Source organism: Battus philenor, unplaced genomic scaffold (genome assembly GCF_028537555.1).
Source record: "Battus philenor isolate CCGP_79_NKW_IND1 unplaced genomic scaffold, ilBatPhil1.0.hap1 SCAF_9, whole genome shotgun sequence".
Taxonomy (NCBI): domain Eukaryota; kingdom Metazoa; phylum Arthropoda; class Insecta; order Lepidoptera; family Papilionidae; genus Battus; species Battus philenor.
The window spans coordinates 9037038-9055124 of NW_027181759.1; the positions used below are offsets into that span (position 1 = coordinate 9037038).

The following is an 18087-nucleotide window of genomic DNA, read 5'->3' on the forward strand; positions in this document are numbered from 1 at the left end:
CCAAAAGTATATGACGACGTTATTTAAGAAAATTAAAATATATTAAAGTATTACTTTTTATTTTTCCTCAAATCTCTTTTCGAGTATTCTTGTACATTATGTAACGTGAGACTTTTTTATACTTGAATGTTAGTAGACGGACGACGGCGAACTTTCGTTTGAAGGATACGAAACGTAATAAAATATGTTGTATGTAAAATAACGAATATAAAATAAAATAGAATAGATACTGCTAAGCATACTCCTCATTTTACTGAAGAGTACAAGATTTTGTAATTAGATTAGTAATTTTACCGTAGTCTCAAATCGGAACTCGATAGTTTTTTCAGATTTTACTATTTGTAGCGACGACGGTAAAATCCACTTTGATGTCCTCGGAGAAAAAGATTTACTGATGAAAGCCCTAGAAAATATGTCATTTTGAAGAACTCCGTAAATATTTTCAAAGAATAATTCTAGAAACCAGACAAGGATTAAATACATCAATTTATTTTAAGTTCACAAAGCACATTCTTTGCTCAAAATTTATGATAACGTTTATTGAAAACGATTTCGAGCGGTTAATATTGCAGCTGGTGTGAAAGCAAGTCTATGAATCAAATAACAGATAATAAATGGCACTACTTGGCGTGTTTAACAGTGATGAGTTACTCTTACAACTCTATTGAATAATAAATTTATTAAAATCGTGCCTTTCTCTTCTCTAAGTAATATTTTTCTAATTATTTTACAAAGTATCGCAAATAACAGACGGCGTGTTGTATAAAGATAAAACTTCGAAAGATTTTTTTTATTTAATATAATTTTAAAGCATTCATATCTATTAATGATCAACCTGTATAGTTTTAGTAAAAGACATCATTCTTTTCTTTGTCGTCAGAAGATATTTTTATTTTTCCTTATAAAGTTTATCAATGGCAGAGAACACGCAAACTTGTTATTGGCATTACTCTTCCAGAGAGAGCGTAATGATCGAAGTTCTAACTTTGTAAAAAGGCTAGCTCTGACGTCAGACGGATATTGTCCGCCGATACGGGCGTTTATTTTTAAAGCTACGGACCAGAATACACCACACCTTTACCCTTTAACGGAGTGCTATTATCGAAAAGGTGTTGAGGATAAAAATAATTATTCTATGAACCATAAACAAGATTTGTTTATGGTTAATTGAAAGAATTATTAACGGTTGGTATTAATTTTTAATCATACGACTGAAATCATTAAATAAAGCATTTAACTTTCAGAACACACAAATATATCAGCTTTTATCTATAGTCTTTGTCGATTTTTACCAAAAAGTATTATTTATAAGAAATAAAAAAGAAACTATTGTTTTCATGTTCGTTGCGTATTGCGCTTTTGTTTTAGTCGTGAAATCCTTTGTATTTTACGAAATATATACAACTTACTAAACACTCAGCGGGAACAACAGCGGCCCCTATTTCTACCGCTAAACTACTACTGTTTATGAGCGAAACCATTACTGTGTACCAGTTTGAACATTGTCGTAACTAATTTGTTGTACTCTACAATTTTATGATTTATTTTTAATCTGATTTTCTTTAATAAAATGGCGCGTTCTTATTAGTGCAAAATGTTTTTGGTGGTATGCTTAAAGCCTTCATATGAAAATAGTTAAAATACCAAATAGTTAAATTAAATTGAGAAAATAGTTTACATTGGTTATGTATGGGTCATTGGTTTTAGGTGTTTGAAATGAGTTGAAGCTTATTTGATGTCAATTAAAGTATCGTATATCCTGACCAAAAATAGGGCTACAGAAATTATAAATAACGTAATAATACTATAGTTAAAAATGGCATTTCCAAAATTTAAAACACATTAATAATTATTATTGTTTACTATTTATCTCTGCAGGCTTTGATCTACTAGATGTTTGACTTGTCGCATTTCAATAGAGTTTCTGAATGATCACTTTTAAGCTTTAATGCTTTTTTCTCATAAATTAGCTATATATTCACTTCTTTAAATTTTTTACATCTATGACCGATCGTGTATTAATTTAAGAATGTAATTCTATTCATAAAAGCGACTCATATATAAACCTGAAGAATATTTTTATATGAATTTAAATAAAAATGATACGATGAATATGGACTGAGTTAAAACTCGAAGAAATTTTCGTTTCTTTTTTAATATATTGAAGGCACGAACAAAATTTTTATGGAGTTTGGAGAAAAATAATGGAAAAATTGTTATGTACTAAAGCATTAAATCCACAAATAAAGAGAGTGCTCCCAAATACGTTCCATGTACTTATTTAGTTTTCTAAACTGCGACAGGCGTATAAATAAACAATACGAAATCTGTCAGTGTAGCTACGCTGCAAAGACAACATTTAAAACATTTTCTGCACCAATATGAATGAATAAAAAAAAATATTCTTAATTGTAATGAGATATTTTTGTATTTTATTTAGGTTTAAATTTTTAAAAATTTACAATTTTTTTATGTGAATAAGTTTACGTGTTTACTTAATTTAGTTTAGTTAAGAGTTAACTGCTTATTACAGAGATAGGAGTAGAAGACACGGCGCGACGTGTCCACAAGGAGAACTGACTACCTTGTTAACTCGCTCACTGCGACGTAAGTTTATGGTAACCCAAGCGGTACTTATATACATCCAGTGCTGAGAGCAGAGAGCCTGGTCTATATGATCACATGAAGCACCCCCTGAAAGTATAAAAAGAATCTATGGGGAAACCTATGTTCAGCGCTAGATTCTTCGGCTGAATCATAATCAGAATCTAAATACACTGATTAAAAATTACTATACATGAATTTTAGTCAAGGTTTTTTGTCAGGATTAGAGTTTACTGTATGTTTCTTTAGCACAAATTTACGTATAATTTTTATTAAACGTATCCAGACATTTTTCGCGATTTCGCTAATTTGAATAAAAGAAGAAAACGCCTGGTGTTTATAACTAGTGCTGCGTTCCGTTGAAGCAGTCAACTCGAGACTCTCGACTGAAAAGAACCCCGTGAATAAATAATGTGTACATTTCCTTAGCCAACGGATATATCCGAGGCAGTTGTTTTATGTCGTGAAATAGGGGCCATTATGAATGCTGATGAAAGGTATAACTAACAAAATACTTCTTTTTACCAGAAGTTAACAGATTTTCGTAATATAAATAAAAAAGTGAAAAAATTGTATAAATTTTTTAAACAGTCCTTTTTTATTATCTTTAGAATTAAGGAAACTATGTCTTTATAAAGACAATTAAAATAATAGTAAGAAAAAAAATTCAAATATTTTTTCTTCAAAAATAATCTAGGTCTTGTTTAAGACATTTAAAATTTCACTAAATGTTTTACAAAAGTATTATTAGTATTGCTATTTTTCTTCGGAACCATATTGATCAATTTGTTATTTTTTTAAACTGATTTTATTTTGTATTCGTAACCTCAAGACTCATTGCCAAAAAGTGACCATATATAGGTTATGAATAAAATGCACATTTTTGTTGAATATTACATTTATTCGAATTATTTGTGACAATTAATGACTTATTTATTATTATTTCACTATATATATATTGAGCGTACATGTTCTCAATTCCTAAATCAGCCAAGCTAGCCAGCCAGTCTTTCACTCATGCACTAATGCACGCGGAAAGTGTATCGTCGAGTATATAAATAACACACAAGAAAACTCTTAAAACAATTAAACTTCAACTATTATACTAAAAATTAACCTATATACAAAAATGTAGCAATTGTCCAAAATGTCTTTTTCGTATTCTTTTGAAATTCAAAGAATTTACATTTTTGAGTAATAATATTACGTTGCATAAAATAGGGAATCAAAAAAATTCTTTAGACTCACATATTTTTTTAATTTAAACATTTAGTAATGACAAGTTGTGACGTCACGATGAACATTATTACCTTCCGGTTGCATTTTAGTGAGTATAATAATTACAAAACGACAATGTATCTTTTTTGGCTTTATAACTATTCTCTACGGGTAATCTAATATCTAAATAAATATTACAAATCACTTAAAAGTATTGACTATTCAGTCGGTTTCCTTACTATCTAGAACGAGTATTCTAATTTTATAAATTGTATGTTCTTAATACAAACACGTGCTTTTATTATTTTACTTAACGTAATACTTATATGCACTTGTTGCTAAAACTAAGTTAATGACAAAGTTATGTAATTCTTGGTATTTTTTTAAGAAAATCGTTTTACTTGTTATTATGCTGAGACGATGTTATAGAACAATTACCATAATATAAATATGCTTAAAACGAAATGAAATATCACTTACCAAGTCAATAATTTTATGTCAGAACTCAATAGTCATATTGAAATAGCGTAACTTAAAATTTCTATTATGATACTATTAAAAAATGATAAATTTAGGCATTGACATAAATTTATTTTATGATCCTGGGAAATCGATTTAAAATTGAAAAATTGTATGTGACCTATAAGTTTTTGTTTAAGGTTATCTATGTTATCCACGGATGTATACAAAATTATCATATTCGTTAATACACACATAAAGTGACATGGCAAACTATGCTATAATCTCATATTGAGTAATGTTGCCCGTGGTAGCGTACAAGATAATCATTATATTTTTGGCGATAAACCAAATATTATATGTTATTTAGTCGAAAGTTACTTTTTTTTCATGTTATATTTTTATAAAAAAATATAATTGAAAAGACAACTACATCCGAAGTACTACATCTCTCTTGAATGCTGCAAAATTAAAACTTTTTATAAAAATCAGATTTACAGAAATAAATGAAATAACTGTATCGTTAAAAGTTTGGTAAATGACTAAATGTTATATGATGTAAAGTAACTTTAGTTTCGTTTCAGTCAACGTGGAAAGTGGTTTCACTTACGAAATGGCCATATTTATTCGAAAGTTTAAAAATAATTTTATCAGAAGAGGTAACAGGGTTGCGACTACAGATTTGAAATGTTTTATGTACATGTTAATGTTCAAACAACTTTGTCTAGTATTGGTTAATTTCGTCACTTTATCAAATGTACGTTTTTACCAAAAATATTACATTTTGGTAATAACGTAGAACTTTTCTTTTAAAGGGGGGTTTTATCGTGTTATGAAAGCACCTAAACGGAGTATTTTTTAATTATATTATCAGAACAAAAGTTACGAAATTGTGTACATTACTTGTTATATTAAAAAATATTATATATACATATATATATACATATGATATTGCACATATATTAAACTAGATTAAAAGCAATACGTATTAACACTCCTGTGTTCCTGGTTTGAAATAAATTTTATCTGTTATTATTTTATTAAGTATATAGTTGAAAATCGAAAAATTGTTTCAAAGTAACAATTTTATATACATTAACACTATCAAAAAGCTTTAAACACATATGGCGACCTAATTATATTACTTAATACAAACATCTAAACGTGTCTCGATATTAAAGTTATAAAATGCATAAACCCACATCGTACGCTACATTAACTTCGTGACTAATTATCTGTGCGGTCCAATAGTTACAAACTCGAAACACTACGCAAGATAAACTTTGTGCCGATACGACTCAATTATATTTCGTTACAAGTATTCGGATACCATTGTCTCATTTAATAAGTTAATCATTTTCCGTTTCAAGCAAAAGACAAGGATCTTTCACTAGATTTTTACGCACGTGATTTTATAACAAAGTGAATCCCGAAATCTAATCTAACGGTACATTGTTTAGTTTCTGGGAGACAGTTTAAATGAAAATTTTAATAAACTTTATTACATGGTTGACCGTACAAATACTTAAGTATGTGATCAATTAGAATTGTCGTAGTAAATTTTTGTACATGTTGGTTTGTTATAAATCGCCAAAAAATGTATCAAAATTCTACACTTATTCAAACCGTATCGTTGTCACCAAACTTGAATTCTAATCTACATGACCATGGTATTTTTAATTAATTCAATTGACACATAAATATGAGTCTTTGGTCCTATCTTACTTTCCTCTGTATTACAGCGTCTTATAACCAGGTAAAACAGAATAAACCAAGCAGGGAATTTTACAAAATTACAAAAGTAATCATTGGTTAGTGTTTCCCCATGAAGGAAAGTGTTCTTTAAAAACCTATTGTTAATTACGTCCCTCTCAAAGTCTATAGAACGGTAAAGGCACGGTCATGATGTGTATTGCACTTAGAATATGGGATTACATGTCCATACAGACAGTGAGAAGAAATGTCTTCTAAGGGGTTCCAAAACACGTTCTAAACTACAAGTCAAGTCGAGGAAAGCGTTTCAAGGCACATACTTTTAGAAACAATAGTGAAATCGTAGTTACACCTCGGTTATATGAATCGAGACTGGAGCGACCGCTAGAAGCGTTGCCTACAATGATTGATCCGACGATAGCACAGTGACTTGTTTACGCCACTGCGTCATTTAGGTCTTAAAAACAGTCTACAACCACATTACACTTTTTCACACATGAAAATACATAGAAATAATGAAAGCTCTTATTAGTAAAGTTATTTGCACCTTGTCGCCGTTTCACAAATCAGACACAACACACGCAATTGTCTTTAATTTACTCGCTATCGCATACACCACCGTTGACCATGGAAGGGAATTTTCCGTTAGACTTTTCGTGCAGGCGACAGGAGGATTGGGGTCAAAAAACTGGTTGCCGATGGTTGCCGTCGCATGGAAGTGCAAGACAGGCGCCTCGGCAGAGATGTCGAGCGGCGTGGAGGAAAGCTGGCGCGCGGGCGTTGGGGGGCGCCGGTGGTGGCAGCACTGGTGACAGCGAGCCCGCGCCCGACGGGCTGTCGGCCGCGGAGGGCGGGCGCTACACGTGCGTGCATGCGCCCGCCGCCACGGGTCAGCCGCCCGCTAGCGCATCCTCGGGCTCCGGCGACCAGCAGTTGTCCGACAGCCAGCACCCCACCACCACAGTCACGAAGCCGATCAGCAATGCCAGTACTATGTATACTTCTGCGTTGCCTATTTCGTTACAAACAGAAAGAACATTAAAAATTATAATTTATATACATAACTAATAAGGGATTTCCACCTATATACTGATTTATCACGATATCTCTAGAACCATGAGGCTTAGAGACTTGATATTTGATAAAGAGTATCTTTCACTCACTAGAGGGATTGTGAAGGCGTTCATTAAAAAATGCATATTTTCAAACTATAATTCGTGCAGGTATTATTCTTAGCTAGAGTTTTACTATGAACAGATTTTTATAATTGCACCACAAGAAGTAGTGGGGGCCGTGTGAATCAGGCAGTGGACAACAGTTATGGATGTTAAACCAACATAGTTTCAATGGAAGAGAATGCTAGGTAATAGGCCTGCATATTGTTTTACTTATTTTATATAAATAAAAAATGTTAAATATATAAAACAACTAAATTTATATATAAATGGAATAATGATTACGGTATTTTATCGTTAATCTGGGCATAAAGAAATATAAGTTTTTTTATTATTTGTTCTCATTGACTCATAATAAAAATTGAATGGTACAAGCGTCAAAGTTTATGCGATTGTTACCAATAATTTATTTCAAATTTCGAAAGAAATTTTGTGGGAAAACAACTTATATGACATTCGGTACATAACGACGTCAGTCAAAAACATTGGGCACATTAGACATCTTTATGTTAATGACTATTCCAGCAGTTTAACCGAGCACCGCATTATCATCAAAGCGCTATTACGCTGTAACCTCCTTAAACTTCAATTGTGTTATGAGCGTGATTTCATTTCCTACGCTAAGCTTTGGTTCTAAGTTTATATTATATTTCATACCAGAGAGTTCCTTCCGCGAAATATCAAATTATTATACGTGTAATAACATTTTTCTTTTATCAGGTTTAATAAAACGTTATAAAAATATATTGTATAGTAATATTTTCCGTTTACTTACTTTTAATAAACAATTTTTTTTTCTGAACGGTTATCTATTCGAGTTTGTTAATTGAATGTAATAAAAAGGAAGGCGAAATACACGGCTAGTAGTTATGATAGATAAATTTAAAAAAAAATTGCACTTGAATATGCTATGGGAGGCTTATGTCTGGGTTATATGCGCTATGTGATGGGTTCGTAAACAGTTTCTCTTATTTTGATTTATGTTTAATTATATTTTTTTATTGTCTTTAGCTATATATTATATTTCAACGGTATTTACCTGATCCAATATGATTAACAACTTAGAAATAAAAAAAAAACTTTTTGGCAACGGGAAATTAAATTACAATCATAAAATCTATTTACCTTTTCGTCACGTTGTGATTTTGATATTTTTATTTTATTATTTCAAGTTATCATTTTGATATATAACAATTTAGCCAGGAAAGCAGTAGTAAATCATATTCTGTTTTTCTATTTAAGAAGGTACAAACTCGTAATGTATAGTAAGTTTGAATGAACCATAGCTATAAATTTGTATTTATCTATAACTTTACCTCTGCTTTATCAAGGCTTTAATATTCCATGTAGTAAACAATATATTAGGTCATTGCGTAAAAAGTAAGGTATGAATTTATCAATGCCATTTTGAAATGATTGATAATTTGGCAAATGAGAAACGGAAAATGGGCGCGTACATTATGTTAATATCTTACCGAGCTGTTTCCGAATGCCAAGCGGTTGCCGACTGCGCCAGAGAGAATTGATGAGTGTGGGATCTCCGCGTGTGCGCCAGTCGCGGTAACCTCGCCCTCTGGAATACTGACTGAATCTGTGTACAAACACATCCAAATTAATGTACAAGTTGAATTTTGAAACAATGATCACTGGATCTCAACGGTCGAAAACAACTCCACTTTACTTTGTCTGACAGATTTAGGGTTCTCTTTATAACTTTTAACTTCCATTTTGTTTTAAGAGCAAAGCAAATGTCTTCGACGCTGAAGCTTGCGATCCATACTGAAAGTAGATACTGGTTAAAGCTAAAAGCGAAATTGAATTGTTAGCTCATTCCGTCTTTAGGATATTTAAAACGTTACTCGTGCATGGCGCCTAATCCTACTATAGGTGTTACATGCGAATGCAAATTTACTAGTGATGCTCTCATATAAATCGATAATTAGATTAAATATTAATACTTGCACCGCGGAGCATGTCTCATTTACGGGAAATACTTTATATTAGTAAAAATTACATATCATACAAAATGACTACAATATACATATATTTATATATAGGTACTATGTAAAAGGTGGATATGGAAAGCGTATTTGTAAAATAACGATCAAAAATTTTAATAAAACAATTCAATTTCGCAAACAATTTTTTCCACTCGGTTATAACCGGGAGCAGACAAACGGCCAAAGGTTATCAGGATGATATTTCTTTTCCCACTGAATGCAATCGAAAAGACTTACTTAAATCTTTAATGCGTAGGTTTGTGAATGGCACGTGTTTGTACATACGCTTGGTTGAGCGATAAATGCAAAATCCTTTGCGTAATGAAGTTCAAATACTTACGTCCCAATAAATATATAGTGTCAAACGTGCAAGTAACATCTGTTTCATGCAGCGGATCTAGGCCTACGTTATTTTACTTTACCAATCGGTAATACTCGACGGTTTAGCAATTACGATGTCTGCATTTGTCTCCTAAAATATTTATAAAAATTAGGCATTTTACTGCATACGTATCTTCTATATAACAAGTTACTTACATAGTCTCGTCGCACCCATTTTGTTGCGGATCGTAAAATATGAAATACATAATATGTCTTAGTAATACATATGTTAAAAAGAAATAATAACAATTTAAATAAAGACAAATGAACTTTGTACACTCACAAATTTACAAATAACAAAAAATGTTCCAGAAATTTCAGCAAACACTGAAGGATAAATTTGCCAATGTTTTAAGAAAATGAATATTAATATGTATGTAAGTGTAAACAAAAAAGAACATTTTAGGATACAGCTTGTTTGTTTTTCGGTTTGTATGTGTATTTAATTTAATTTACGAAATATAGGCAAACTTTCAGTTCTTAAAATGATCAAATAAAAGATTTTAATTTTAGCATAAAATTTTTCATTACAAATATTAAGCTTAGCAATTTTTGTTCGAAAATTGAATAACTGTTCGAATATTTTTATCTCGAATTCTTAGTAAATTTATGTTGTTAGTAGCATAATGTATGCGAGTTAACATCTGCATTTTTATGACAATTTTTAAATTTACGCGATTACTTCGAATAAATTGCCACGCTCAGGTAATATGCGGTATTGTGATTTGTCATTATAACGAAGAGACTTAGAGCTAAGGATGATACATTTTTAGATAAAGAACGAAAATTGCCTTGTTTAACAAAAGCGTGTGAAAAGACTTAAATTAAGTACTTAAAGTAAAAATTATAACTAAAAGGATACAACACATTTGCTAAGAAAGCCAGTGGATTTTTATTTATATTTCCAACGTTCTGATAGTGAGATATAGAGATTATATATTATAGTGTCTGTAGATATTACAGAAAATTAAGGCGTCATAATTTATGATGTGGTTATGCGCATTTGTCTACAAGAACATTAGGAAGGAAGCCAAATACATTTATAACACGTAATCAGCAACGTGCCGAGAGAAATATAATTTCGATAGCTCAGCTTAGGATTTAGGAAAGAAACATAATTGGATAACTATGATTGGAATGGATTATCCTTAGAATGCCGAAAATTATAAATTGTTGTTCACTATTTATTAACTAATAAAAACCTAGGGATATTAATCAATTTGTTTATTTAATAACGGACTTCAAAATATTTCACAGAATTCCATTAAATTTCATGTAAATTATTAAGTATTTTTTTAAATATTTACGACATTTTAAAGATTATGGCAACCCTACACACAAGGCACACATATACGAGGAAAATGTAGAGTATAGATATAATTGTGAAACGTACTTGCGGACGCCGCCAACTCCTGCCGGCGGTGCGGTGGAGTGCGGCACCCCTGGCGGCACTTGGGCGCCGCCCTGCACGCCGCCCTGCACACTGCCTTGCGGCGCGCATACACAACACCCTACGATCGCATTTGAGTTTTAATTAGTTTCATTAAGATATGTTATCTAAAACATAATATTTCGTATTTATATCTACCTCAATCTATGATTTTTTCATTATTATGTCAGCCGATAGGCACCCATTGCAAGGATAGGACTTTCTCGAACATCGCCGCGATCCTCTTGCGCTCACTAGACTTCCCGCGACCTATGACGTCGGCTTTCGTAGAGGACTACCAACGAGAACCTTTCGGCCACAACTGCTGTCATTTGATGATCTTATTATTATGACATAAACAGCTAACAATGCAGCGTAAAACCAAAAGAATAGATAAAAAATATATCGTTATAATAGTAATATTTATCCATCTCTGTAAATATGAGAAGTTTCCGTCTATCTTCTCATAGCCTATTTCATTACAAACAGAAATAATATTATAAATTATAATCTTACTTACATGTATACGGGTGATTTTTTATATTGATGTATGATGATATGATAATGAATATATTAGTCATTTGCTGTCAATTAATGATTGGTATATCCCACTCAAGAATCAATGGTTTCAGAAATAATAACAAACATATTTATAAGATAGTAATGAAAGGCTTTTACAGTATTAATGATTGTTTACTATATTGCCCTGCAGACTTGTACTACTAGAAGTTATTACCCTGACGCATAGAAAAGAGCAAGTTTGTAATAGATGTTCTGAGAGTACAAGTAATTTGTCTTAATTTCTGCTTTAAATATTAAAAGAATACGTATTTAAGCTATATTTTACCCATGTATGTAACTACGCAATTTTTTATAAAAAACGTCTAAGTCCGATTTTTCAGTAATAAGTCGTGGGATAATATTAGTTATATCCTATAAGTACGTACATAAGTAAAGAGAATATAAAATAAATCTACTCAATAATCTTATTCTACACTTGAGGTAAATTAAATGAATAATGACAGACGTTTCAAAAGCCTTTTGAAACTCGATCTTTCGTAAATGCTTACATTGAAGTGGAATCGTACCTTTTACAACGTTTCTTTAAGAACTTAATAAATGAGGTTGTTAATTATTTTCCCTTGACTCAAAGCGTTGAATAACTCTTAAATGAATTAATGTAATTATTAAGGATCTATGTTTAATCATTATAATTATGTAAAGATTTGCTTTTATTTGTTACATTTCTTAATCTGTATTTAAATACTCGTAATCTTTAAAAACCAAATTAAGTTTTTCAATTTAAATAAAGTTTCATTTGTTACGTTAAAAGTGCGGACACAACGAGACGATCTAGATGTTTAATAACTTAATCCTTCATAATTACGCGTAAAACGTCTTACGGCTTGAAATTTTAACACAATGTTGTTTGAATAACTGATTGAAGGGAAAAATCCAGGAATTACGATATTACCTACTACAATTAAAATATGTTAAAAGTCGAACAGCCGTAAAAGGAAGAGGTAAAGGAAGAACGATCGCAATACATATCGTGGTTCCCCAATCGTCAACAATAATATAGCAAAACATTACTTTCAAATTTTAAGTCTCTAAGCGTTATGGTCCCATGGATGTCTCTTATTATATTATTATATAATGAGTGATTGGTTATAGATGTAAAATCTTTAAAGAAGTAAATGTATAGCTCTACATTTACACCTTACACCTTCGAATCACCGAGTATAAACTGATCATTGAAATACATTACATTAATTTATTTTCCATTGGAGTGCAACAAGCCAATACTTCATAATTAATTTTAATATGTAATAATTCGAATTTTAGAAACTCTTTTTCTTACTTTATTATCATTACATTATATTATTATCTTTTTGTTAGGGTGTAAAACATATTATTGTCTTTATACCTATAACCCTGTAGAAATGTATTCTCTGCTGTTATAAATAGTTACTAGCAATGTTTAAGTACAGACCTGAAACTTTTTATAGTCAGATAAATTCATATTGAAATGCATTCAAAATGCTATATAAGGATTGACGTTCTTGATAGTAAAATGAAAGCCTGCCTTTGAATGCTATTGTTCCACTCTAAAGTAGGTAGTCTATTCAGTAAGCGTGTCTGTCTTTTCCATTATGACTTACTGTTAAATTCTGATATTACAATTTTACTCAATGACCTAAATAACTTTAATTCATAAAATTTTTTTTTATAAAATTAATGGAGCCACTAGTAAGCCTCAATGTACTCATTTTTAAAATTTATCAGTAGCTCTTACAAAGTGACCTACACAGGGCGCTTGGCTACAAGTTTTAAACCTTTAAATAACACATTTGTCAGTTAAAGACTTAAAAACATTTACACCTATTTCCAATCAACAATAAAGTGATTATTCTGAAACTTTAGTTCAATGCGACAGGCCAATAACTTCTGACGGCACGAAGTTTGCGAGGATAGATAGTAGTAGACAATAACAAATTTTAATAAGTAGTAATATCCGAATTTCTGAAACGCTTTTTCTTACCACGTTATCATTAAGTTATTTATTACTTCTGAAACCGTTGATTTTTGGATAGGGTGTGTCTTTGATTTACAGACAATGAACTATATATTCACCTCTTTAAAACTTTAACACTAATAACCAATCACACTATACATGGTGGTAATTTTTTTTGCAAGTCATCTCGTAGGTGGTGGCGTTTTCCTTAAACCAAAAAGATAACGATTATTACGTCTTCTACATTAGAAAGCTACCGTTTATTTTCATAGCTGCCTCTATTTGGAGAAATTGGAGGCGACAGAGTATTGAGAGTGTAAAACTTAAACCTAAACTTTTAACTTATAGAGCTTCTAAGACCGCTGTACTGCACCACCTAAGGTGTGCACGCGGTGAGAAGGAGGAGGAGACGGTTATGGATTTTGTTATTGAACCCCCACCTGAACGCGCTTTCTTAAGGCGCGGTATAGTGGATTAGTAGCACTGCAGTAACTAAACTCTGCGACTACCGCAAATATCTGCTCGGGCCCTGCACAAATATATCGGATTATACCAGAGACAATGCCACCGAATGGGAATCCAGGATTTTTAGGCATTACATATTAAATATTTCGAATCAAGGATATAAAAGAGAACGTAAATTCGGCTCGATCAGTAGCCATTATCAGACCAACTGAAAGCGGGGAGCGCAAGCGCGTTGCCACGCAGGACTGAATCACTAAAGATTATGTAGCAACATATTAAAATGGACTGCAAGACGTATTATGGCTAATAAAAGTGTGATAGTAAGCTATTTGCTTCTATTAGCTTCCTATAAACCAACATAAATCAAACTCTATAAAGTAAAAGCTATTTTGTGACGAGTTAACTCTTTATTAATTGAGTAATGTTGTATGTAGGCTGTTGATGATCTGCGACGTAAGCCAACAAACATAGTTTATGATTCCCTATGGATTTTACAACGAACTTGAGTTATTTCATAAATTTTGTGTGTACAAGAAATAGGTATTAGCATTACACTAATAGTTATATTATATTATAGCGGTTTATGACTTCCAAGTTAGGAGAAGCAGCTGCTGCATTCTTAATAAATCTCAGTAGCGCCGAAATTGTATAACGTGCCGAAACTAACCTCTGTTTGGTTTCGATTAGATATTCACATTGTTTGAATTTCATTTTACCAAATTCGACGGGAACAGAGAGTATTGTTGTGTATTTAACTCTTCCGTTCTCTCTTACCAATATATTTACAATTATTTTTAATTATAAAATCATTTATTTGTAAAGTCAATGAAAGACGCTTGTTATGGTTATATAATAAGTCTAAACTATAAAACAAGAATGCTTGAAAAAAAAACTATGTGATTATTCTTAGATAAAAGAAAGTGACCAACACAAGCCAACAAATTGGTAAGTTGTGGCAGCGGCCACATAGCGACCAACAGATGTTGAAATGTTTATGAAGTTTGATTAACAAATAAAGAAAAAATTACCGCATGCTACGAATAATGTTACGGATACTGGAATATATCTAAATGGTATAGTATTAATTTTAGTTACTCTTTTTTATAATAAAAAAACAGTAAATTTTTATGCGACAAATGTGAACAGCTATCATAGAAAACCGTGTCGTAAAAGTAATAATATACTTGCGGGGCGATTTCGAGCGGACTCATTTGAATACGGTAAATTGCTGAAATACGGTAATGCACAATCTCTCCACGAATAAAGACTCGGAACTTATCGCATTGATAACTCAAAAAAGCGACGCCATTGCAACCCCAGCTAGACATCAGTGAATGAATTTGAGAGCCACTGCGGAATACAAAAGAGTTGGCACAGATTTACTTGTGGCCAATTCCATTGATTTTTTTATTCTCTTCCTCTGGTATACGATTGAAACTTTATACATACGAATCCTTGTAGTTGGAATTACGAAAACTTTTTTTTTATTTCCATTTAATTTTATATTCAACAAACATATCTTATTGACTTTAAGTTAAGTTTACCACCTGTTCGGATGATAAATACTCCAGATTTGAGAAAAACATGCGAAAGACATGACATTACATTTTGAGCTACCATGTGACAATCAAATATCGACGTGCGCAAAAACAACATTACTTTTCGGTTCTCCTAATACATATGACAGAAAATTAAATATTAAATGAACATTGAAATAACGTAGTGGCAAACACATAATTCCTTTATCCAAGGCGTACTTTTACCATAACACGTAAATTCACTTTTGATCAAGCAATATAAGCTTTCGGACTTTTGTCACTTACTACTGTAAAAGCATATATATACTGTCTGTAGATTTCGGTATTTAAATATTTTTTTAATTTTAACTAGGTATAAATTATTTCACGTTGAATTTATTTTACAGAAATAATTAAAAATACCGTGCAGATTATTAATTAGGAAAACTTTATGATCTTTGCACAGCACTGGAACTTTATAGTAAGTGAATAGATTGATGACCTACTTTGCTGTATTTCTACTTTATTCAAATGTTAATTGATGAAGAATACTTCTTGCATTTAATCAGCTAAAATTTTTATTTGGGTAAAATATTAATAATAATGGATTAACATATTTTAAAAATAAGATTTTAACAAATTTTAATAACGGTAAATTTATTTCCCTAAGTTTTAATTATTCGATATTAACATATTACGAACCGGACTATCACTACCGCCCAAATGGGATTTGCAGATTTCGCGAGTTTGAGTTGGCACGGCGCAGAGAGCGCCTAGTCTAAAACCTCTTTTCATAGTGACGAAGCTCGAGGGCTTCCATGGAAGACCCGGTTTTTCATTCACACTACTTTTCTCCACATCTAGTACGATTGGAGGAGATTACTAGCTTTTAATTTTTGTATAACGGACTTGACGGTAAAGTTTTAAATATAACAAAAAACAACAGCGATGTAAGACTATTTTTGATATAAATAATTAATTTATCGTATTATCCACATAGGACACCTTACAGTGAAATTTCATAAGAGCCCACTATTATAGAAACTAGTATCGGATTGATTGAGAGAACTTTTTATTATATATAACGTTATAATTCTATGAGTATATTGTAATACCGTACATGATGATTTTTAAGTGCGTGTCTAATGCCTGAATTTCGTGTTGAAAAAGTAACTAATTTTTTATGGGTATGAGTGTACATCATACACATACACATATAATAAAGTTCTAGAAAACTTTCAGACGTTCCTTTTATTAAAGGTATATTATTAGATAAATCTTATTATAGCATTCAAGAGATTTTAGCTGATCGAATTCGGTTAATATTATAATGAATTCATCAAGCATCATCAGGTTTCATTTAAAAAGAGAAACTGCACTCTTAACTGATTGTAGCTTATTATCTTAAAATATTAACGATTTAAAAGTGCGTGTAAATACCCTAACTACCTACTCGAAAAAAGACATTTTAAATTTGAATTTGGAAGTTTAGGACATGCAATGTCGAATAAACGCCTCTTCACTAGATTTATAACAGGACCGGCTAAAAGCGATATATAACGTTTTCCGACGACTTTAATAAGCTCTGTCTACATCGTAGGTGGACATCGTACACTCGCTAACCGTTTCGTGATTTACATTGCAGAACAATAAGGCCCTAGAGGGCATCTGTTCTGTGCGCTGAGTGGTCTGCCCACTGCCACTTCAGACGAGCAATCGTTCGAGCTACTTCGGGGACTGCGGACCTTTTGCGTATATCTCCATCTCTAATTCGATTTCGCAGCGAATTTTTGCGAATCATTGCTCCGAGCTTTCTCTATCGCTCTTTGTGTGAACTTGAGCCTTGTTATAAGGCCGATCTTTAGTGACCTCGTCTAGGATTCGTACGTTAATAAAAGATTAGTAATGGAATACATGTGTAGGTAAACCGCTGGTTCGCTCATCGTGGCGATTATTGGGGGAGCCATATGCCTTGCAGTGGGCGTCTACCGGTTGATATGATGATGATGATGAAGCGAATTAATGAGCGTTACCAGCGAGTGCTGCGAGAGCTGCCAACGTAAGGAGGGCGGAGCGGCTGGGCGCCATGTCAGCAGGGCATGCCGCGCGACGCGGGCCGCGTCATCGCCGCGACATGCCGCCACCTGCCTCCGCCACCTGATCCTTTTGCTGGCTACGGCTACCTGAAACAATCATTACTGTACGAAAAATTTAAATTCATCAAGTATCCATACTACTTAAGTAACCAATGAGATAAGGATACGTTTGCATGTCTTTGTTGTTTGCATGATTCGGACGCGGTGTTTTGCTCATGTGCTGATTTCTGTTTAATTTGTAATTTGGCATGTTCTTGCACGCCTTTTTAATCTGACCCTTGATGTATATCTTTGATAGCAATAGCAAGTACATCGGAAAACCGTAATGATTATTATTCACCTTTAAATTTCTTAAAAATAGACGATTTTTTACACTATCTGCTCTTTCATTTGCTTTCAAAAATGTAATGGAAAGACTGCTATATTAACTGAAAATAAAGTAAAACAACTATGCAATAGTTTTCTCTACTATTTAATTTTATTCGTTAATAAGTTGAAAATTGTGCATTACCAAG

At 32.1% G+C, this 18087-nt stretch overlaps 1 protein-coding gene across 1 annotated transcript; it reads right to left on the reverse strand.

Moving 5' to 3' along the window:
- Window positions 1-6884: 6884 nt before the first annotated feature.
- LOC137932476 (uncharacterized) lies at window positions 6885-17564 on the reverse strand. Its single transcript, XM_068776104.1, has 4 exons — window positions 17510-17564; window positions 10944-11061; window positions 8645-8760; window positions 6885-7006 (listed from the first exon to the last, which is right to left on the reverse strand). The coding sequence occupies exons 1-4, from the start codon at window positions 17562-17564 to the stop codon at window positions 6885-6887; spliced, it is 411 nt and encodes a 136-aa protein (XP_068632205.1).
- Between the last annotated feature and the right edge of the window lie 523 nt (window positions 17565-18087).